The sequence below is a fragment of the Giraffa tippelskirchi genome, chromosome 5 (assembly GCF_054371585.1).
Source record: "Giraffa tippelskirchi isolate mGirTip1 chromosome 5, T2T-mGirTip1v1.2.pri, whole genome shotgun sequence".
NCBI classification, from domain to species: Eukaryota; Metazoa; Chordata; class Mammalia; order Artiodactyla; family Giraffidae; genus Giraffa; species Giraffa tippelskirchi.
This window is the reverse complement of record NC_137279.1, coordinates 32,345,904-32,369,048: the sequence shown is the minus strand read 5'-3', so window position 1 is coordinate 32,369,048 and position 23,145 is coordinate 32,345,904. Positions and strand designations below refer to the sequence as shown.

The window sequence follows — 23,145 nt, the reverse complement described above, 5'->3', positions numbered from 1 at the left end:
ACAGCTGGAATGGAGAGGAGGCCAGGCCTTCGGGTTGACCAGCTTCTCAGGTCTCAGGCAAGAACTGCTCTGCTCTGTCTCTGTCCAGCCTCCGGGGGAGGCTGCTTCCTCAGAGGGCAGGCGTTGGTGTGCTGTCAGCAAACGCCGGCCCAGCTGTGGCCTCAGTGGTCACTTGTGGGAGGGGGTGTCTGTCAGGAAGCCATGTGTGCAGCTTTGCGACATGAAAACATCTCCTGGAAGGTCAGAGGACGACTTTGAATTTCAGCCCCAACGGGTGTGTACTGAGAGAGGGCTCGGTGGCACCCACACTTCTGACACAGTGGGGGCAGCCTGCAGGGTGGGGACAGTGCCCTCTCATAGGATTGTGGCAGGTTTGCTGTTAGCAACCAGATTCCTGGAGCACGCCATCACTGCCACCTGGACCGTGGAGGGCCCACCTCTTATACCCTCATCAACCCCCCCACCAGCCCACATTCACGATCTTTAACACCGCTGACCTGTCCTCCTGGTGACTCCACCGGGTTCAGCCCAGCCCTTCCACTGGGCACTGAAAGTCCTCCAGGGTTTGTCCCCCTTCCCACTGGGGTCGGCGGGATCGAGGGTCTTGGCAGTCGTGCAGAGAATCAAACTCAAGCCGGGCCATCGAGGTGGAGGAGGAGCACTTTGTCCACGAGTTGGGACTCGGGGGGAGTCCAGTGTCACATACTGGAGACCCCTCAGAAAGTGGTACCGAGGTGAGGTCAGTGCTAGGGGAGGGCACAGGGGACCCCAACTGCCCGCCTGATAACAGGGCTGCCGGCGTCAGTCGGGGCAAGCTGGTGAAGCCCAAAGACCTGAGCTTACTTTCACTTATTCCATTTCTGACTTTCTTTTTTGTTGTTAAGATGCTAAAATGCTAAGAAAAGTGAGAAGGGGAAAATAGTTGCCTTTGCTCTAGTGGTTTTGGAGGCCTTGGGTAGGAAAACCTACAGCTGACCTACACTTCTCTTGTGGAGAAGTGATTCCCCCAGACTAACAGAGTGGGAAGCGAAGTCTCTAGAAGACGCTTGTTGTAAGCACACTTGCTGCCCCAGCTCCTTGGAGCTTAGACGCTGAGCTCTTCTCAAAGTTTGCAGTACTTGGCAGTGTAGCCTTGGGAAGAGCGATGTTTTAGTATTCTGCTTTCTTTTCCAAATCCCAGTCTGAAACCTGCCCTGGAAGAGACACCGTGTGCAGGGGGAGCTGGCGGCCCTCCTGGGTGGCCACTCGAGGCAGCCCCACCGTGATTCAGAAAAGGATCAGCTGTGACCTGTGGCTCAGCTCTCTGCGGGCGCCCCTTCTGTTTAACTCTGGTGCCCGTTGCTCACTTTCAAGTGCCAGGCGTGGTGCTGAATGCTTTACACAATTGCCCCTCACTTGGGGAGAGGGGTACAACTGTCCTCCCCAATGAGACAGGAGCCCTGTTTATCCCGTTTTCTGATCTGGAAACTGCTGGTCAAGGGATTAAGGAAACTGCCCGTGGCTGAAGGGCGGGTCCGTGGCGGAGCCTGGCGGGGACAGTCAGCTCCAAGGTCGGAGCTCTTGAACCCATGCCTGGTGCCCTCCCACCACCCTCCAGTCCTGAACAGCATCTGCTGCCAGGGCCCAGGGGCATCAGCCTTGGTGACGATGCTGATCAGGTGCAGCGTTAGCCACCGTAGATGCTCACCCTGGACTGCCAGAGGAGTGATGGTTCCCTCTTCACATATATGAGACTCCAGACTCAAATAGGACTGAGGGTTCTGCAGTCATTGGTGTCTGGCCCCAAGGAAGGCCTGGCTTTGTCTGTGTCCCCTTATAGTCTCGGCCCAGGGACCCCTTTTCCTGCTGAATTCGGACAGTTACAGGGAGACAGTTCAGTCTCTGCTCCCAGCAGCTCTGTGATCTGCTTACGTCAGGTTTACCCGCACGAGCCCCCCAGAGCCGTCCCCACAACGGTCAGTAGCCACATGCAGCTGTGATTCAATGTCAGTAACAAAAGTGTCAGTAACAAAAGTGCTACTCCCTGGTCAACAGGCCCGTGATCCTTCCAGAGGCTTCAGGAGAGAATCTGCTTCCTGCCTTTTCCGGCTTCTAGAGGCGCCTGCATTCGCTGGCTTGTGGCCCGTCGTCCACCCTTAGAGCAACAGCCCAGCATCTCACTGACCCTGCGTCTGTGGTCACGGCTCCCTTGTCCTCTCATGAGGACCGCTGTGATGACCTTAGGCCCACCTGGGTGATGCAGGCTGAGCACCCACCTCAAGATCTGTAACCTCATCCCACCTGTGAGGTCCCTTTGTGTTAAATTCCAGCTGACACAGAGAGGCCGGTAGGGCTGCAGCCCACTTCTGAGCTCTGCCTTTTCCCCTACCCTGGTCTCACCCTGTTAGCCCTGGGGATAGGATGCTGGCAGAAACCCCAGGAGAGCAAGGGGCTCCTCAACCCTTGTGGGATAGGAAGTGCTCCCCCTCTGTGGCCAGCCTCCCAGCAGTGGGCATGGGCCCCTCTGAGGTTCGGGGATTAGGGATGATGGGTGAAAGCAGCAAGCTTTCTGGCTCATCACAGAGTGTTTGCACAGGAACTGGGGTCCCCGAGAGCACAACTGAGTCCCTACCTCTCAGACAGGCTCCTATGCCGAGGACGCCCCCATGGGTCCAGCCATGAATGCAGTCACTCCTCAGCCTCAGATCTAGGACAACCGCCTGTGTCCTGGGACCCAGGTGGAAGCGCAGGGGTTCGTCCGTATCTTCACCGCTGAAGAGCTGGAGCTCCCTGCCCAGTGCACTCATCCATTTGATTCATTGCGACAGCATCAGAAGCAGCTTCTTGCCCGATGCAAATGTGCTTGCTGCAGCAAGAGGAAGGAAGCGATTTGTTTTAAATGTCACTTCTTATTATTACCTTGTTGGAAAGACTCTTCTCATGCCCTCGAGACACCGCAGGGCGTTCCGCAGGCACTCTCTCCCCTGGGGTTTCAGACGCTTCCCCCACCCCAAGGGCTGTAAGAGAAGGACACTCAGACCCCCGGACGTGACAGTCCAGGGCTTCTGTCCACACCCATACTGTGCGGGAGTGACCTCCCAGAGAGACGGCTGTTTGCAGACGAGGAAATCAAGGCACAGCAGACTCTAGGCTTGCCCCCTGCCCAAGTTCAAACCTAGGACTGTGGGACCCCCAGAACCCTTGGGCCCCAAGGCACTGTAGCCTGGGGGATTGGCAGGCCCCCCGGGCAGCTCCGGACCTGAAGAGCCTGCCCCTCGTGGGGATGGTCTGGCTGTGTCAGGGCTAATCTGTCCCTGCTTCCATGACTCGGAGGAGAACTGGGTGGCCCCTCCTGGCCTCACTTCCCGGGATCCCACCCCATCCAAGCTGGCACGTGGTACCCAGCGCCCGTGGGAGATGCTGTTTTTCCCCTTGAGCGTGTTCCACCACTCTTAAATGTGCTGTCGCCCAGGTGGGTTTGGGTGTGTGAGCTAGTGGGACAGTCCCCAGGCAGTGTTTCAGCCCTTTGGACCACTCTGCCAGGACCACATGTGTCTCACTGCCCGCCATGGGGCACCCTTGAGCACGTGGCAGGTTACACCTGCCCTTGCAGTTTCTGAGACGAAGCGAACAGGAGCCCAGCTGGACTCAGGCTGGGGTCGTGCCCCACCCAGACAGGCCCCCACTGTCCCAGGTTGAGGTTGAGACCGGCCCAGCCTCCCGGAGGTAGCCGCCCTGCCCCTGGTCCCAAGGAGGAGGGAGGGAGTATGGCCTTGTCAGGCTGCTCGGGCAGAGGTGGCCACCGTGGTAGCTGAGGTGAAGCGTCTGCAGGAGGGGCCCCATCCAGCTGGAGTCTGCCATGGCCGCTGTCCACACGGGGCCACATGTTGGTTCAGGGGTGAGGGGTGCCCACTCTCGTGGGGCCCCCAGGCTGTGAGGGAGCTGAGCAGACCTGTAGGTACCTGGGGCTAGATGCCTGGAAGGAGAAGAGCTCTGTTCCAGAAAGAGGCACCCGTGCAGAGGGTAGATGGGGCCGGCCAGCGTTGGGGGTGGTCTGTGGAGTGGGTATGTCTGTTTCCACAAAGCTGGGCCCATCGCTCAGTGACCCCCACCTCTGTGTGCTGACTGCTTCATGCTCTCAGGTCCTGGGGGGAACCAGCGACATGGCAGCGGCTGGTGGGACCCTTCCTCGCTCCTGGGAGCTGACAAGCCATGGATGCAGCCAGAGCTGCCCTGAGGTGCCCCTGACCTCAGTGACTGACCGCAGACCACAGGGTTGTGTGGGGTGTACTTTCCCAGCCAAGGGTCAGGGAAGGGTGGCCCTTGGCTGCACTGGGGTCTCTTCTTGTTAGTTTCAAATCCAGTCCCTGCCCCTCAGTTACCGAGTCTGGCTTCCTGTTTTTAAGGACCTCTGTGTGGGGCAGCCAGGGATGAGTGGAGCCTGGGGCTAGTGAGGTAGGAGTATTGCTGTCTCCAAGAGGTGGAGGCTGGTGTTGGGGCTGTACTGAAGTTTTCCCGACTTCTAGGAGGCAGTCATTGTGTCTCCTACCGTGAGTGGCTCTCAGGACCGTGTCCCCACGGGTCTCACGTTCATCATCAGCCTGCTTCATTGTCTGAAGTCAGTTTTGATGAGAAGTTTCGTCACATTTCTACACAAAATGATCAGCCATGTGGTTGGTGGGGGGCTTACACAGGAGATAAGGCATGGGTGTGTTTTCATTTGTTCTTTGAGCAAATGGTTGTTGAAAGACCCTGCATTCATTGCCCCTGCATCCCTGCCCCTTGGCCAAGAGCTCTGGTGAGTTTCCTCTTGAGGAAGAAGCTTGACCCTGTTTCTCAGCTCGTGGCCCCCGAAGCCCTCTCTCTGGTTGTGGGTGAGAGGGTGCTGGCCGGCGCTGGGGTAGGCTGATAGGGATGTCGGGAGACCCTCAGGGACGCCCACTACCCCTTCCTACTCCCCTAGAGACGGCCCGTGGGGGCCACGTAGGGGCTGTTCCCAGAGTGGGCCTAGGCACTTTGCACGTTGCTGACTCAGTGGCCTTCCTTTCCCCAGAAGTGGCCATGTGTGACACGGAGCGCTCCCGTGAATATGGGGTGAGTGTGGCACAGAGCATCTGTACTTTATAACACAAATAACTGCTCCTGCTTCTGATTGCCCACACGCTGACCCCTAACCATCACCTGCTGCCCCGACTTGTCTGTCCTCCTGGTCTCTAAACATGTCTTGTGGGGCTGTCTCTTTGGAGCTGGGACGTTGGGGTTCTCGGGTGTTAGAAGGTCAGTGCAGCCAGCGCTGGTCTGCCCTAGACGGGAATTTCCTTGAGCCTGGCCCAGAAGCAGGCTGGTTTGGGGTGGTGGTCCTAGGCACATATCAGAGGAAAACCCTAAGCATCAGTGCTGCCTTGGGGTGCAAAGCACCATCAGTGGTGGTAATGAGTGCACTACATGCCTGCCACCACCAGGCAGGAGCCTCAGCAGCTGGCTTGTTTCATGCCAGCCCATAGTTACCCCGAGGAGCAACTTGAGTCTCTTTATAGGAGAAAAACTGGGCTCTGTGAGATTAAGTCAAAGGAAGGGAAGGCCAAGGTCAGAGGTTGCAGGGAGCCCATGACCGGGAGAGATGCTCTAGGGTAGGTGTTCAGGACCCAAGGGTGTGAGGAGTGCAGAGAGGTTGGGTCAGGGCAGAGGGAGAGCAAGGGACCCCCTGGGACAGTATCACAGGAATATGTGACTGTCTGTGATGGAAACTGCTGGAGTTGGGAGATGGGGGCACACGGGGACTCTGACCACAGAGAGGGCCGCAGGGGTGTCTTTGGAGGGCAGATCTTTGGCTCAGGGGAGAGTGCTGGTCCCATGGGCCAGACTGGCAGGGAGGAGAGCATGGCAAGACAGACGCAGCCCCACCTGGACAGAAGGTAGGAAGGAGACATGGGCTGAAGTGCAGACGGTGGCTCCAGGGGACTTAGGACTGTGGTCAGCGTGAAGGCTTGGCCTGACCATACATGCAACCCTGCTGTCAGACCAGCATCTGGAATGTTAGAGCCAGCTGGGAGGGACCAGGGAGGGTGGAGGAAGGTTCTTCGGTGGACCTTAGAGCAGCTGGGGGTGGTGGTGGGGCAGCCATGCAGCTCCAGGGGCACAAGTAAGGCCAGAGCGTGGTCTGCACAGATTCAGCCCTAACCTGCCAAGGGACCTGAGAGCAGGTAGGGGGCCAGCACCCTTCCCCAGATGCTGCCACCCCGGGGATAGAGACCCTCACCTGGGTGGCCGCCGGGATCCCTTCAGCTCTGAATGTTTCCACAGGTGAAGGAGGCCCACTTGCTAACCAGAAAGCAAACACTCAGGGGCTCCCATGTGCTGTTGCTGTGACATCCTACAGTGAGGACTGTGGTCTGTGCTGTCTCACTGGCATCTGCAGCATCCTCCCTGCCCAGCTTGGTCTGGCCGCCCTGACCCGCTGTCTGTGCTCCACAGGCTGTGTCATCACCATCTCCGGGCGCATGACCTTCACCAGCAATAAGTCCATGGAGATTGAGGTCTTGGTGGACGCCGACCCCGTGGTGAACAACTTTGTGAAGCGCTACCGGGCCGCCAGTGCCTTCTTCACCTACGTGTCCCTGAGCCAGGAGGGCAAGTCTCTGCCTGTGCCCCAGCTCGTGGTGAGTGACCCCTCCAGCCCGTGTGTCCTTGGGAGTGACTGACCCCCATGCTGGGCAGGCCCGCTGGGCACTTACCGGGCTTCCAGGATAAACTGAGTCACAAGAGTCCATTCTGGGCCACTGGGCCGCCCTCCACTCCTGAGGGGCCAGCGACCTTGGCTGAGGGGCAGGTCACACATGAGAGCCCATCCCTGGGGGCTGGGGGGAGGGGCTGGGCAGACAGTGTGAGAGGTGGTGCCCCTTACAAGCTCCTTGCCGAGGGATGAGCGTGCTGCCCTGGGGGTCCTGATGCTGTGTACGATTGCTGGAGCAGGGTGGGGGGAGAGGACCCTCCCAGGGTGAGCTCTCCAGGAGCCCCTGGCCTGAGTCCTGCACGATGAGGCCAAACCAGACCCCGCACCTCGAGGCTGGGTCTCCAGTCCAGGCACAGATCCTAGAGGGCCTCAGCCCCTAGCAGGGTTCCCTTGGAACTGTCTTGGGTTCCACAACCCAAGAGGCTGCTGTTGGGGCTGCTGGGGGTGAGGGTCACAAGCATTTTCTTAATTTGGAAAAGAGGTTGGATTCACTGAGCAAGTAAGGATTTCCTTCCCTCTTGCCACCCCCTTCAGCGACCCCCCCCCCCAGCCCCCATCTCAGCTCTTGGCACCCGTAGGCCCCCAGCGCTCAAGGCCACAATCACAGGAGTCTTCTGAGGCTCCCCCTCCCTCACGCCCAGCCCTGCCTGGTCCTAGGGCACCACCCTGCTCCTGTCTGGGATCACTGACAGCACCTCCTCCTGGTCCCTCCCTCCTTTACACACTCACCCACGTATATACACACACACACACTCCATTCTCCAGCGCAGGGATGATTTGTTCTCAGCTGTGCAGATCTTGTCATTTCCTGCTGAAACTTCAGGGTTCTGGTGCATTTAGAATAAAACCCATGGTCAAAAGGCTCATGCCTTGAGGGTCTGTGCACCCCGCCCCTGCCACCCACTCCACCCCAGCCTGCTCCTGCCTCACCTGGAGCCCTGCTGCCCCCACAGAGGTTTCAGGCCACCTGCAGGGGTCAGTCCTCACCCCCCAGGGTGAGCCCATTGTCACCTCCTTGGAGGAGCCTCACTGACCCCCATCCAGCATCCTCATCATGGTCTGTCCTTGTCTCCGTCCTGCCCTGCTCTAAAGCACTAGCCCCCCAATTTGGTGATGCTGATCACTTGCCGATTGTCCTGCCCCCACTTGTCGGAGCCTCACGATGACTAGAACACATGTGCTCCCTAGGGGTCACTGGGGCTACAAGTCTCAGTACTTGGGGGGTGCTCTCTGGAAAGTGCGTGGATCCTGCTGTGTGCAAGGCCTGAAGCGAGAGACAGGCAGTGTGGGTGCTCAGAGGAGCAGGGTGTGCGCTGGGCCGGCGGCTTCCACCTTAGGGCTGTGAAGTGGTGCCCAGGGGGTGAGCAGGAGCCCTCAGGAAGGCCGGTGGATAAGGGCCATGTTGGGAGGTCCCAGGAGCTCAAATGCCAGCAACTTGGCACAAGCTAGCCATGGGAGAGCCCAGGAGTTAGGGAGCAGAGGCAGCCAGGATTGGGGGGTGGGGGTGCGAGTAGTGAGGAAGCCTGGCTGGGAGGCACTTGGTAATTGTGTATTGAACGAATGAGGAAGGAATGAGTGAACAAATGAAGGAATGAATGACGAGTCTAGATTTCCTTTGAGGCTAATGAGAGCTTTACAACTTCACACATTCCTTAGTGATGCCTATCAGGTAAGTGCCCTGCCTGGAGCTCTGAGTCCTCTGCCTGCTTCTCTCAGCCAAGCTGAGCCCGGCCCTGGGGGCCAGGCTCCCCTGCGCGTTACCCTCTTACACTGGCAAGAACCCCCTCAGACCAGCAAGGCTGAGTCACTTGTAGATGTTCACACAGCTGGCCTGTGGGAGCCTGGATGTGGAGAAGGCCTCTCTGTTCAGGCTGCTCCTGGTTGGTCTTGAGTCAGACCCTGGGTCTGCCACTAGGGGGCTGGGAGGAAGCCGGAGTCCCTGGCTGAGGTTGGGCTGGGCGGTGGCGAAGCACAGAAGCCTGGGCAGGGGTGGGGGTGTGTTAGGGTATCCAGCGCCTGGTACTTTTGTGGAAGCGGCTGGCAAGCGACTCGGGCCCCCTGCCAGTCTGAGCCCTGCTTCCAGAAGCGCCTCCCAGGGCTCCCACCGCCCCCGCCACGTCTGTGCCGCACGCAGATCCCCACCTCCTGGAGAAGAGCGTGTACCGAGAGCCTCTGTCACAGTAAACATATGGCGCTGAAGCTCACTTCCTCATGGGACTGCACGAGGCCCTGCGTGCTTCTTCTCTGGCTAAGGATGGCCGCCTGGCCTGCGTCGGGGGGATGCTTCTTGGTGGCAGCTGAGTCCGTCCTCTTGGAGATGCTAACGTGGCCCCCCCGACCCCGCTCCTCCTCTCTGGGGCCTCACAGGCCCACGGGGCAGCACCTCGGTTTGGTGGGGGAGCCATCTGGTCTCATGAAGGCCCCTGACTTGGCTAGAGCAGCCTTGGCTGCCCACTAGGCCCTCTCCTGTCCCTCCCTGTCCCCCATAGCCCCTCCTGGGGCTCTGGTGAAGCAGGTTGAGGGGGTGGAGGAGGCTGCAGAGAGGGATCTGGTGAACCTGGCCTCGAAGGATGGGGGCTCCGCTGTATTGAAGGAAGGAAGGGGTGGCCAGGGAGGGTGCCATCCTCGGGTGGGCTCTGGAGTGACACCTCCCCTCATACAGCCCTGGCCCTGCTGTCCGGTGACCAGGCCCCCTGGCCCTGCTGTCCGGTGACCAGGCCTGTGGGGGGTCAGGGTAGGGGTCCATCAGCCTCGGCCTCTCCCTCCCAGGTCCTCAGCCACAACACCCCCACCTCGCATCGGTCGTGGTGGGTTCCCTGGGAAAGCCTCGCCCCCACTCCCAGCATTCCTGATGGGCTTTCCTGAGCCCAAGAATGGGGTGCTCACCTCGCCTGCCCGCCACCCTGATGGCGCAGCGGGATGGCTGCCACCCTGCCTGGCCCCTTGGTTAGTGATCTGTGTCCCCTTGACCTCTGCCCACAGGCCTGACGTCCAACCTTGACCTTCTCAGCCCCAAGTGCAGGCTCACCCTTGTTTTCTCCAGACCCTTGTCACGTCTCTGTCCATGTTGCCACAGGATCCCTTGGGGACACCTGTCAGCCTGGCTGACCCCAGCATCTCTGTCCTATTTACTGAATTTGCACCACACACAAGCAAGGCCTTGACCTCTGTCCTCCTGCCTCTCTTGCCTCCAGGCTCCAGCAGGGCGGCCTCATCCAAGGAGGCTCTCCATCTTTAATCTCACTGGCCTCTCCCCGGCTTTGGCACGACTCACTGTGAGAGACTCTGCAGTGTCCAGACAGTCACCCCATGGCCACCTCACCCCGGGCTCTGATAGAGCCCGCCTGCACCCTGCCCTCCTTGGAGGGTGGGCCCAGGCCCCAGGCCGCCTCTGATTCCTCCACAGGGTCTCAGCAGGCATCTCAAACATAACATTTCCAGCCATCTCCCCCCAAAACCCCACTTTTCCTGGTGTGTTTGGCCTGGCTCCTCTCTCCCCCCTCAGCTCGAACAGCTCACCCGCCCTGTTCCTGCTGCCACCTCCCTGACTGCACTGTGTCCGAGCAAATGTTAGAACTCCCACCTCGATGGTTCAGCAGCTCCTCAGTGCCCTGGGCATGGATGGGTCTGGCCAAGCTGGCCGCCACTGTTCCTCAGATCCCAAACCCAGTCCTGCCTCAGGGCCTTTGCACTGGCTGTTCCTTTGCCAGGTCACTTCCCTTCAGTCATCACGATGGCAGCTCCTGCCATGGTTTCCCAGATAATTTCCTCCTTTGATGACCTTCCCTCCCCTCTCTGGATAAAGCCTTATTACTCCTCCCCCCATCACCCAGTGACTCCTGTTGCCTGGAAATAACCTGGAGTTGGTGGAAGGGGGAGCTCAAAAGGAGCCAGGAACTGAGAGGGCTGGGGATGAGGGTGGTCACAGGAGAGGAGGGGCAGCAACCACCTGTGGTACCCCCAGCTGCTAGAGGGCAGGCCTGGCCCAGGACCTTCCTTCCAGCCCTTTCCTTTGCTGTTGGCTGAAGGGGTGGGGCCTGCAGGGCCCCCCAGATGGCCCTGAGACCGAGAATATCCAAGGATATCCACCATCTTCATTTTGAAAAGGCTCCTTATGTTGTAGATGTGGGTGGACAGGGTGTCCTGGCAAGGTCTACAGTCCAGCTATTGGTGGTGGTGTGGCATGCCCACCCAGGAGCTGCTTTAGGCTCAGTTGAAGGCACTACGGTGCCCCTTCTGCCCTGCCTGTACCCCAGAACTCAGCCTGCTGGGGAGACCAGTGCCAACAGCAGTCTGGGAAGAGTGCCTCCCCCGGGGTCCAGAATCCATGGAGAGCTGCTTGTGGTCATGGAGCCCTTTGTGGAGGAGCCCTTGGCCTTCCAGGGCTGGGATGCTCTCATGGGGCTGGGCCCGTCTCTGTACCTGGGGGGCTGCCTGCGCCCTTTCCAGAAACCCAGAACCTGGGGTGGGGATGGGCGGGCAAGGGGACTGCTTGATGAAGGGGATGGGACGGGGACTGAATTCCCAGGTTTTCTGGGCCAGTGCTGGTGATGGCCGCTTCTTGCTGGCTGGCTGCATGTAGACCCAGGCTATCCTTGCTAATTAAAGATGGTCTTTGATTCTTCACTCAGGTGGCCTGGGGGCACCGATGTGTATTAAAATAGCCTCTGGTGGGGGAGGGTGGGCAGAGTCCCCAGCCTCCAGCTTGACCTCTGCGGCGCTCACTGGGGAACCACCAACACGGTGTTGTCTGCCTCTGAGCCCACGTGTGGCGCGTGGGGGCTCAGCCCTCCCCACCCCTATTGTCAGCACTTATCCTCCGGTCTATTTTTAGCTCCCGTCCCCAGGGCCTGGCTGACACGGAAGGCAGCGTGGCTGTGGGAGTTTTTCTTGATGAATATTTTATGCTGGGAGGGCCCGCTGCACCATGCTAGCAACTGCCGGCACTTCCAGGCTGATTGTTAAGAGGCGAGTGTGGCCTGTGGAGCCAGCCAGCTCCCTCTGAAGGCCTCCCTGCGGCCGTGCCCTCTGACCTCAAGGGTCGGGCTGAAGGGCAGAGTTAGTGGAGTCGCTCCCTGAGACCCGCTTCCACACTGGTCCCAGGACCTCCTGGGGTGACTTTTCAACCTGGGAGTAGGAGGACTTTAGTCCCCACAAACGTGAGAACTAGTGGACCCTGTGTTAAAGTGGGGGCAAGGCTGGTTTCCGTTCTCTCATTCAGACGTGGCTGCTGCAGCCCCTGAGGTCCCAGGAGAGCCACGTGGGGGGAGGTCTCCTCTCAATGAGGGAGCTACCAGGACCCTGTTCCAGGGCAGCCACATGATGCTGATTTTGGACATGTGTGTTCACAACTGCCTCGTGGGTCATTTGGAAAAGGAGGGTTTTTCCCGGAGCCAAGCAGCATGGCCACATCACATTGGGGTCACGGAACAGGGTCTTTCAAAGCCGGTTTGCTTGGCTCCCAGAAAACCCAAACCTCAGAGCAACCTGCGATGCGGGGGTCTTGGCCGCTGCTTGTAGACGTCACCTCCCGGTCCACCAGGAACTGCTGATAGGTGGAGGACAGGGCCTGGACCCAGGGGGCCTCTGTCGCCAGCACTGAAATGACAAATCGGGATGAAAGCAGGAGGCAGGGAGGAAATCGGGGAGACCACCGGCCTTACCTCTCTCCGAGGGGCTGGCTTGTAGCTGGCGGGGCTCCACCAAGAAGCAGTGAAACGTGAGCTCTGCACATTCTCAGCTGTAGGTGCTTCCTCCTTCCATCACGGCCAAACCTCAGGGCCCCATCCAGGTCCAGTCACCATAGAGGTTTCCTGAGCACCAGCTCCCAAGGCCTGGGTGCCCTTGAGGCCGTTCCCTGTCTCCAGGACGGGGCTGGTGAGGGGCTGTGCTCTGGACCCACAGCGGGAGCTGAGCGTTCACACAGTGCTGACCCACCTCCTCACTGGGTGTTGGGGTGGGTTATCTGCACCCACCCAGACCACGGTGACAGCAATGAGACGTGACTTTGATGTGAAGTCAACGTGGAGCAGACCTTGAGCCCCTTGGCCAAGGCGGCCCCTTCCTGGGTGCTCAGAGACACAAGGACAAAAGACCCTGGAACCCCCCAGGGGTAGGAATGGTGCAGAAGGGCCTCCCCACTCACTGGTAGGTATGCACAGGATCAGAGAATAGCATGCCAGCCCTGCCCACAGGAGCGGAGACCCTTCATCGGGGGCGTTGTGTATCCCCAAGTGTACTGGACACCCCATAGTGCAGGCCCCTGTCGAGCCCCTCGGTGGTCTGAGCCTTCTGGAGCTGCTCGAGGGGGAGGATGCCTGCATGTGTCCTCTGAGCAGAATCCTCAGTTCTGAATCGTTGTCATTGTTCAGTCACTCGGTCGTGTCCAACTCTCTGCAACCCCATGGACTGCAGCACTCCAGCCTTCCCTGTCCTTCACCATCTCCCAGAGTTTGCTCAAACTCATGTCCATTGAGTTGGTTCTGATCTTTAACACAGAGTCACGTCAGTTTGGAATTCAGACTTTCTTGCTTTGATCTTCATTGGTTTGCTCGTTCATTCACTCAGCAGATGCTTCCGGGACCCCACTGTGTTCTGGGCACCGTGTGGCCTCAGATGTAGGAAAGATGCTGACACAGAGTGCATGCAGGGCAAAGGCTGGCAGTGAGAGCGCAGCTCCTGGCCCAGGCCCAGCCCATGGAAAGGGCTCGGCAAAAGGCAGTGAGGAGGGGGCAGCATGTCAACACCCCCGGCCCAGGGGCCAGCACTGCAAGTGGGTCCCGAGACCCCTCTCTGGCGGGGGGTGGCACCCCTCCTGCCTGGCAGCACCTGCGTTCCCTGCCTCTTCTGGCCACCTGTTGACCCTTCCGCAGGAGAACTTCATGGTCGCACAGGAGGGCAGTTGTTTGAGGGGCAGAGCCAGTGCTGTAGGGTGAGGGGAACCCCCGGTGAGGGTGTTTACGACTCTCCACGTTGGCCACGTCATTGGAGGCTGTGACGCTGTGCGCTGAGGGCTGCGCTGCTGAGCCTGGCGCAGGAGCTGCACGGTCCAGCCTGCGGCCCCTGGGAACTAGACCCTGGCCCGCGGATTGTGGCTTCCCGGTGCCCAGCCCATCCCTGCCCCAGGTCAGGGTCTGTGGGCCCAGCTGCAGCCGGGGGGCACAGCCGCCTATGGGCAGCTCGTCAGTGCCACTGGCCACACCACGCCGAGTGGTCCCGGTCCTCAGAAGATATCTTAATTGCCTGCGTGATTGTCCCAAGATTCCTCTCATCTCCTGTTATGAAGGCCGGAGAGGCTGTGCTGCATGGCTTCCTAATTAAGAAGGTCTGCGTCCCTCAGGCTCACAGGAAGTTGTTCTATCACCACTGGAAACCCTCTTCGCACCAGACATTCATTAATTACAAAAAGGACAAGCTCTTGATTTTACTGAGGGTGGAACTTAGTCACTCACCCTCCCTGCCAAGTTCCAAATGTGTGTTCTTGAAGCACAGAGAATGCAAAATGGAAAACATTTGGTTTGCACTGTGAGGCTCTGAAAGCCACAGGCTTCCCCACCAGTGGAAAGGAGCCCGGGAGACGGTGCTGGTGGGAGGAAGGAAAGATGAACATCGGAGGCCCAGAGCCAGCAGGCAGGAGCCAGCGGAGCGCCCCCAGCACAGGGGGCCCAGGCCCTGGGACCCCACTCCCACCCCTGTGTCCCTGGGCCTGAGTATGACCTTCCAAAGATCCAGCTGCCTTAAGTTGACCCCAAGGGCTGGCTGCCCTCCTCCCAGGGCATTGGCTACACGTTGGCAAACAGGAGTATACTTCGTCTCTGAGGCTGTTCATGATGACAGGAGTTCATGAGTGTGCTGGCAAGCGCACACGTGCACGCACACACACAGTGTAATTGCTGTGCACGGAGAGCGGCCTACACTGGCCCCACAGGAGACCCTTCACCACATCACCTCCTGGAGACCCCTGGTTCGCAGCTGGCCCCGGGACCATCCTGGAGGCAGCCTGGCCACATGGCAGGTCCGTGACCCCATGGTCCTTGGCACCCCTCTGAGGAGGGCAGAGGGCCAGGTGCATGTACCAGACCTGGTCAATTCTGGTGTCCACCCGGCGCCGAGAGAGACATCCAGAGCCTTTGGTGCACACTGTCTCTTCCACCAGGCAGGTAAACAGGGGTCACCGCACCCTGAGCTGCCAGTGGGCTCCTTTGCTGTCACCTGTCCTTTTTCAAATGCACAGGAAGCCCTCCCCCCCAGGCTGGGGGACAGGTGGCCTGCAGGGGTCAGTAGCTCCTGCCAACAGCTTTAGGCACTTGAGAGGAAGTATTCCCACGGAGGAGCTTTGTCCTTCTCCCCGTCACCTCCAACCCCCCATTAAAAACAGCAACAGCCAACAACTTATGTATTTATTTACTTTGCCGGATGGAGAGAGACGGCTGCGAGGAGGCAGCGGCAGCTGGGCCGTGGGTGGGGCCGCGTGCAGGGAGCCATCTGTCTCGTTCTGCCAGCTCCACGCCCAGCAGGGCAGTGGTGACCCCTCTTAGTCACTTGGCTGGGAGAGCTGTTTATCCGAGCTCGCGGCCCCTGGGGAGGCTGAGTGTCCAGCAGCCGGCTGGATAGGACCCTGCCTCCACCAAGAGCAGAGTTGCTTACTCCTGGCTTTGTTCTGCCTCCACACACCTCTCCCCAGCTCTGAGGTGTCTTTATAATAACACCTCCTGGGGCAGGTGAGCATGAGAGGGCCATCAGCATGTGGGGTGGCAGCACCGAATCCACAGAGCCCAGAGCTCCCCGCACAGGCTGCCGTCCCCAGAGACGAGGTGAGGGGTGAGCCCTTCGTCAGCTCCTTGTTCCCAGGCCGAACAGGGCTTGGCTGCGCTCTGCAGCCGGCCTGCTGCCCGCACATCCATCATCAGGCGGCAGGAGGTCTGTCTGAGGGCAGATCCTGGCTGATGAATTAGCTGCGGAATTTTGAACATGAGGGATTCGCTCGGCACAGCAACCTTGGGGCCGGATGCCGGGCGCTGGCTCCTCCCCACTCCCTGCTGGGCGGACACTGGAATTGACCAGGCCTTATACCTGCACCTGGGCTTCTGCTCTCCTGGGGTCATGCACTGAGAGAAGCGTCCAGAACCTTCAGTGCACACGTCTAGAGACTTCTGGGGGTGGGGTAGCGGCAGTCATTTGGGGGAACCTGATGGAGGGCCGGAGGGCCGGGCTTGTCACAGCCCCACATCAGGGCCACGTGAGCCCCCCTCGCCCTTGAGGGTGCGTTGAGACCTGGTGGGAAGGGAAGGCGCAGTGTCCGTCTCCTCTTTGCCTCCTCCAGGAGGCGCCTGGTGCCAGGGCTGTTACGGGAATGTGCCCCTACCCCCAGCCTGTCCCCTACTGGGTGCAGAAGGCTGTAGAGGCTGGGCCCCTGCAGACTCAGGTGGGCTCCAGATTCATTCTGGATGTTCACCAGGGTGATGCTGGAGGGCCACTGTGTGCCCTGCTGCCCACCAACAGCCCCACCCCTGAGAGCCTGTCAGCACAAGCTGGCCTGGGGGGCGGCAGCAGCTCAAACTGTGGCTTTGCCTCCTACAGGCTGTTGCTTGGGCAGGTCACTCAGCCTCTGCCCCACGTCCTCATAGGCGGGCGTGATGACCCTGGATGCCTCCTGGGTGGTTACACAGACACTCACAAGCTGGGGGGTGTCCGCATGCCTTCCCAGGAACCCTCACTACACCTGGCCCTTGAGACCATCTTACTCTGCTCCACTTGGTCTTTGGTCCAGGCCACTGTCACTTCCCTAGTGCAGCACCGTCCGCCTCTTTCCTGCTGTGTGGTCAGCCATTCGGTCAGCTCCCCGAGGCAGGGTCCCGTGGAGGGTGCTTGGTGTGCTCGTGGGAGCGTGTGTATCCAGGCCCGATTTAGTTCCGTGAGCATCACCTCTGCCCTGCTGCCTCCCTTGCGTGCCCGGATTTGGGTGGGGACCCGCCACGCTGAACCTTCCCTTTGACTTTCTGTAAACTAGGACGGCACTCCACCTCTGCAATGTTTTTGAGATATGATTACATGCTGTGTGGTTGCCCGTGTAAATGTACAATCCAGTGGGCTTTTATGTATCATGGATGGGAGCCACAGCTCTCAACCATGCCAGGCAAATCCCATACAGAGGCGGGAGAGGAAGAAGTCCCCACTGTCTTAGCCTGGTGGCCTTGACCTTGCATCCTTGGCCACTTTGGCTGTGCCTGCAATGACGGAGCCCTGAGTTTGATCCCTGGGTCAGGAAGGTCCTTAGGGGGAGGGCGTGGCAACTCACTCCAGTATTCTTGCCTGGAGAATCCCTCAGACAGAGGAGCCTGGCAGGCTACAGTCCATAGAGTCACAAAGAGTCAGACACGACTTTCACTTCTTTCATTTAGTACAGGGATGGACATGGAGAGGGACCAGGGTCCTTCTACCCACAGCGCTCCATGGGCCAGCTGCCTTGCATCGCCTGACATGTGTTAGAAACAGGTCCCAGCCCCCAGACCCACTGCAGACACATAGAACCTGCGCTTACAAGATCCTCAGTGACTCATACATGCGCATTTGAGAAGCCCCTGATCTCGCACCTTTTACCTGGATGTACGAGGGAGCCTTGGGCTGGGCTCACCAGGATGTGGCCTTGTCTTCATGGGGTGCCTTCAGCAGGGGCTGAAGTACTTGGGGCCTCAAGGATGTCTCGTGCCCCACCCCCTCCTACTTAGAACTTCCTGCTAAAATGGAGATAGAACAGTCCCTTTTCCTGGGCTGTTTTAGGTCAAATTGCATAGCCTCAAGTTTCATTTTTTCAAAAGTCAGCCAGAGATGAAACCAGAGCCAGCCTTCAATAAGGTATCTTGGAAAGGTCAGCGTTTTCCAGGTGTGCCCTGAGAGTCTTCAAACAGGGACCGGAACCACTCTAAGAAGCGCAACCTAGTGCTTCAGATGCCCGGATGTTCTGTTGGCTCCAAGCCATGAGGTTCTGATAGTTCACACCTGGTGACATTTAGAGAACCATTTCTGAGAAGGCTGAAAGGGAGGGAGTGTTGGGTATAACCTGACATTCCGTCCTCTGGCTGATTGTTCTCTCTTTTGTCAATATACCATTTGCCTGTAAAACCCTTGGGCCTAAAAATAGCTGCTGGGGCTTGGTGTCACTGTAGATGAAGGGCACCTGCCCCATTTCTTTGGCTTTCAGACACCCTCAGAGTGTCGCAAGGCAGTGTTGTCCAGAGGAATTAGCAGAGCTCTTTAAGCCTGAATCCCTGACCCTTGGGCAATGAGAAGGAACTCTGCGGTGGGACAGATGGGACCTTGGAAGTGACCAGCTGCTGCTGCTGCCGTGACCTCTGTCTGGGGCCACAGCACTTAGTGGCTGGGTCAGGCCACCCTCAAAAGTGAAAGGTGGTCCATTCACCGTCACACTGGTCAGCAGGCATGAGCCAGGATGGCCCTGGGCAAAACATGGCCTTTGGCCAAGTCTCTGGTCACTTGAGGACCTGGCTTCTTAGGTTGTACAGAGAAGAGGTGAGGTGGACACCAGGTGCCACTTCCTAGGCCTCTGTTCTAGCCAGGGGTGACTGCTCACAAAGCGGTCACTCGCTCCTGGTAAAGTGACCAGTGAATAAAGTGGTTTTCTCAAGATCACGCAGCCAGCACGGTGTTTGTCCCCACTTCCCTTTGGGGCAGAGACCAAGAGTAGCTGGCATTCCCTGGGAGTTCAAACACAGGGTTCCCCTTTGGCCCCTCTCCTGAGTTCATTATCAACTGCATTTTCAGTTGAAGTTCATTCTCAAGAAGGCCCTGGGCTCAGCATTCTGCCTGCTGTGGAAAGTAATGTGGGGTCTCCGCCCCATGGGCTGCAGGAAGATGGGGCCTGGCCCGGCTTCTCTGTGCCCTTCCGAGGCGGTGCCCACATTCACTGGTTCTCTAACCTGCCTGCTCCTCTATGTCCACAGCCGGAGACTGAGGACGAGAAGAAGCGCTTCGAGGAAGGCAAAGGGCGGTACCTGCAGATGAAGGCAAAGCGGCAGGGCCAGGCGGAGACTCAGGCCTAGACGCCCCTCCGGCCTGGAACAGACCCCAGCGCCGCATCATTAGAAGTTACCCCCCGGCCAAAAACCCAGTTCACGTTGACAACTGGGGTTGTGTGAAGTGTTCGTCTCGCAGTGTTAACCTGTGTTAACCTCTCCCGAAAACCTCTACACCAAAGCTTTATTTATATCACCCCAGTGTAAACGCTACACAGTATTGTCCCAATGCCCACGCAGTCCCTGGAAACCCTGGGGTGACCTGGGCGCACACTGTACCATATGTAGAGTTCAGCTTCACTAATAAAGCTACTGTTTGGCTGGACCTTGGTCTGGATGGTCGTTTGTCTTGGGTTGTGCTCTCCCTGAGTGTGGGATGTGGGGGCCAAGGGCTCCCAGTGGGCTCCCCCACCTTCCTGGGGGCCACCCTCCTGCCCCCAGCTCCTCTGTGTGCCTGGACCTGGACCTGGACCTGCCCTGGCGCCCACTTGTGTTTGCCTGATGACTTGCTGGTCAGAGACATCACCCCTCCCTCCCTTCCCACCCCCCACCCCAGCCCAGGGGCCTTGGTTCCAGGCTCTGAGGCCCCATCCAGCGCCTTCCCCATCGATGGGGGCTGGGGCACTTGTGAGGACTCAAAGTTTTGACAGAAAGAGCCAAACTCAGGGACTTTTCTGGTGGTTCAGTGGCTAAGACGCTCCTAAATGCAGAGGGCCAGGGTTCAATCCCTGGTCAGGGAACTAGATCTCACATGCCGCAGTGAAGATTGAAGATCCCTCATGTTGCAACTAAGACCCAGTATAGACAAATAAACGTTTAAAAAAAGAAAGAGCCGAACTCAGCCAGACCGACCACAGCTGCCCTGCCCTGGGCCCGGCCTCTCCTCACCAGAGGCAGCTCGGACACCTCAGAGCAAGAGGCAGGGGTTCTACCAGAGGGAGCCTCCGCAGCTACTGCCAGGGCCCCTGTGCCTGAGGAGGAACCCCCAGCCACTTGGGCAGTGGGGTTTCTAGGAAGGCTTGTGGCGTGGGGGTCTGAGGGGCAGTGTCAGCCTATGTGCATGCATGCACTTGCATCAGTATCCCTGTCTCTGCAAACACGTGTGTGCACATGTGAGGGAGGAGGCTGCGTATGTCTGTGCGCGCACGTGCACGTCTGGTCCAGCAGCCTCAGGGTAGGTAAGCAGCTGAGGCTACTTCAGGGGCCAGGCCCCCACCCACCCCACCCACACCCACACCCACACCCAGCCACCCACAGCTGAGAAAGTCCTCTCCAACAGCACTCCTGGTCATCGCTGCCTGTGAGAATGTTCCTGACCCAAGCTCATCCCCGAAGCCTGGAGATGAGACCAGCAGTCAACGGCGCAGCCTCACACGGGGCTCCCTTGGGCCCAGGAGAGAGAACGTGGCTCCAGATGTGCAGAAACGCCTGCCAAGACCTTCGGAATCTGTCTGGGCCCCAGTCCCGGCTGATGGTTTTGTTTCCTGCCTGGGAGCTTCGGGAGGGAACACCCACAAGAGGACATAGCAACCCAGCCCCTGGAGGCTGCCTCACCCTCCCCATCTCCACACGCCCTCCTCCCATGCCAGCTTCCTGGGTGCCCGAGGCAGGGAGGGAGGAGGAGGCGGCCTGCCTGGCGAGGCGAGCAAGACTGTCCTGTGCAGGCTGGCCAAACCTTGCCCTGAGAAACCACAGTTGGCCGTGCCAGGCCCCAAGTACCCTGGTCCTGGGGTTCCCCAAGGCAGCCCTGGGAAGCTCATCTCCCACGTGCCCCCAGAGCAAGCTGGGGCAGGGGTACCAGTCCAGGTGGCCATGGTGAGGTGTGGAGGTGCACTTGGGGCCACAGGCATGGGGCATGCTGCCCTCTGCCAGCTGGGCAGCAGCCGGGCCCAAGGCTCTGGACGGCTCGGTGGCCTTAGAAATGCCACACTTGACTACCAGCTACCCTGTGTCAGCCTCCCGCTGCTGCTGGTCTGTTTACAACCAGGACCACATGAACCCTGTGTCAGCCTCCCGCTGCTGCTGGTCTGTTTACAACCAGGACCACATGAGCAGGGAGCTGGCCTGTCCACGGAGAGCTCACAGGAGCCCTGATCACCCAGAAGCCACACTCAGGGAGCACATGGCCCAGGACTCGCACTCACCAACCTCGTTTCATTGTGGAGCTGTGCTATTCAGACAGCTTTAATGTGTCTCACAAGACTGACCCTAAGGCTCCCTTTGGGTCCCCTGAAAGCTGCTCCTAACTCCCCAGCTGTCTCCAGGTGTGGAGCTGGTATAGGTGAGCACAGGAGCCAGGCTATGGGGTGGCGCAGCCAGCACTCGCTGCATTTGCTTGACTCTGGTTCTGGGCAGAGGCCTACCTTCCTCTGGGCACAGGGCTTCCCACTCATGGATGCCTCTCAGATGTGTGGCAGGACAATGCCATGAGGCCCGGGAGTGACTCTGGAGGGCTTTTGTCCAGGACGCATGTGGTCACTGGCTTCCTAGAAGAAGCAGGCCGCATCCTCTGGCTGGATGGGAGGCCAGGATGCCAGCGGCCACTCTCTCTTGTGACTTGGGTCTCCAGAGACCCCCATCGAGGCGACTACTGGGCTTCCCCACCTAGCCTAGTGGTGACAGCCTCTGCCCCAGCTAGCTAAGTGGAGGGCAAGCTCCAGATGGAGGGAGAAGAGAGGTCCAGGGACTCCGACTCGCTCGTCCTGCCTCCTCTCAGCTGAGTGGTCTGGTCTCAGCTTCACAGAGAACATTTCTGAGCCCATGGGAGGAGAGGTAACCACGGGCAGCCCAGTGGTCCCTTCACACGATCCCTTATTCCCATGGTGGACCCCCCTCCCCGCCACTCCCCCCAACCCCCGCGCCGGCCCGAAGCTAGTCTGAATCCTTAGCTGACCCAACCTCACTTCTCCCTGCCCGGACTCCCCGCATGAACGACTCCCTAATTTCTGGAGGCCGCTAGTCCTCAGGTCCCCCCCCACCAAGTACTCTCCATGCTCCGCCCCTGTAGTTCACCTCAGATAACGGCTTTCTTTGAGAAGGCGTCCCTGAGCCCTCTACTCCTGGCCCTAGGTTCCCACTGTCCATTCCTGCCCCAGGCCCCCAGGCGGCTTGCAGGCCGTGTCCAGCGTCCAGAGTGTGCACAGACCCAAGACGACAGCAAGAGGCCAAGCTTGCCCATGCTTCGCGGGAGGCGCCGCCCGCCCTAGGGGGCTTCGGCCGGGAGGCGCGCATGCTGAGGGCGCGCCCCCGCCGGTGCGAGACTGAGGACCCACAGACGCGCGGACCGACAGACAGAGAGGCGGGGGCGGAGCGGTCCGAGGGGCGGCGCGGAGGCGCCCGCGGAGGCATGCGCCCTGCTCCGCCCCCCGCCCCCGGCCGCCAGGGCGCAGCCAGCCGAGCGGCGGGATCCGAGTGCGGCCGCGGTGGCGGTGGCGGTGGCGGTGGCGGTGGCGGTGGCGGTGGTGGCGGCGGCGGCGCGAGGGGAGGGAGGGAGGGGCGGCGGGGCCGAGTTGAGCGGAACGCGCCGGCCACGGGCGGCCGCCGCCAGGATGCCCCGGCCCGCGGGCCGCTCCACCGCCGGCCGCCCTCGCGCCCCCCGGCGGCCCGCGCTCGGCCAGGGGGCACGGGAGCCGCAGCCGGAGCCGGAGGCGGGAGCAGCGAACTGGAGCCTCGGGCGACCGAATGTAGGGTAAGCGCCGCCGCCCTGGCCTGGAGGCGGCCGGGCAGGCGACCCCAGGCGGGAGGACTTCGGGCGCGGAGGGGCTGTCCGCGGTCTGTCGGTCACAGGGCCTGTCCGATGGCTGCGGGCTCCGCTTAGGTCTGCGCACCCCGCCCCCCTCCCCCAACTTGGGGACCTTCAGGGTAACTTCCCCGGGGTCGGCCGCTTCCTCTGGGCCTGGAAGCGCCGCCCCGGGGGACTTGCAGGGGGCGGAGATGGCCGAGCTGAGGGTCCCGGGCCCACCTCTGCCCAACGAAGCTCGGGGGGCGTCCGGGACCGCAGTCCCGTCGGCGTTCGGCTCCCGGCTGCTGCTCGGACGCACCCTCGGGGCTAGGGAGGGCCGGGGGCCCCGCTGGGGCAGGACCGAGCGCCAGGTCGGGCGGGGGATCGAAGGACAGAGGAGCGGGGACCGCGGCGGGGGGGTGGCGGGCGTGGCGGGCAGGGGGCGTGTTGGAGATGTGAAGGCTCCGCGCCAAGAGCTCCGCCCTGGGCGGCGGCCGAGCCGGGCCCTGCGGGACCGATGGGCAGCAGCGCGGGCGGAGAGCAGCCTGGGGGCGGCAGCAGAGCCCGGGAATCTTTTCAAGTTCTGGGTTCTCTTTGTTGCGCAATAGAGCCCTGGGGCCACGCGGCCTCATTGGCCCGCGGCCGTGACGTCACGTCGGGGCCCCGCCCCCAGACCCTGC

At 60.2% G+C, this 23,145-nt stretch overlaps 1 protein-coding gene across 10 annotated transcripts in view; it reads left to right on the top strand.

Moving 5' to 3' along the window:
* Nucleotides 1–19,069, top strand: part of ACOT7 (acyl-CoA thioesterase 7) — a 100,052-nt gene extending 80,983 nt beyond the window's left edge. For 4 of the 10 annotated variants that reach the window (XM_081490334.1, XM_081490332.1, XM_081490336.1 and 1 more), the window contains exons 8-9: nucleotides 6,454–6,638; nucleotides 18,673–19,069. In XM_081490334.1, coding sequence (XP_081346460.1) covers nucleotides 6,454–6,638; nucleotides 18,673–18,771 — 284 coding nt within the window. In that variant the 3' untranslated portion in view covers nucleotides 18,772–19,069. Of the gene's footprint in view, nucleotides 1–6,453; nucleotides 6,836–7,262; nucleotides 7,576–9,906; nucleotides 11,339–18,672 lie in introns of those variants that run through there. The other 6 variants (XR_014053647.1, XR_014053649.1, XM_081490331.1 and 3 more) reach the window with 4 other exon arrangements.
* The last annotated feature ends 4,076 nt before the right edge of the window (nucleotides 19,070–23,145 follow it).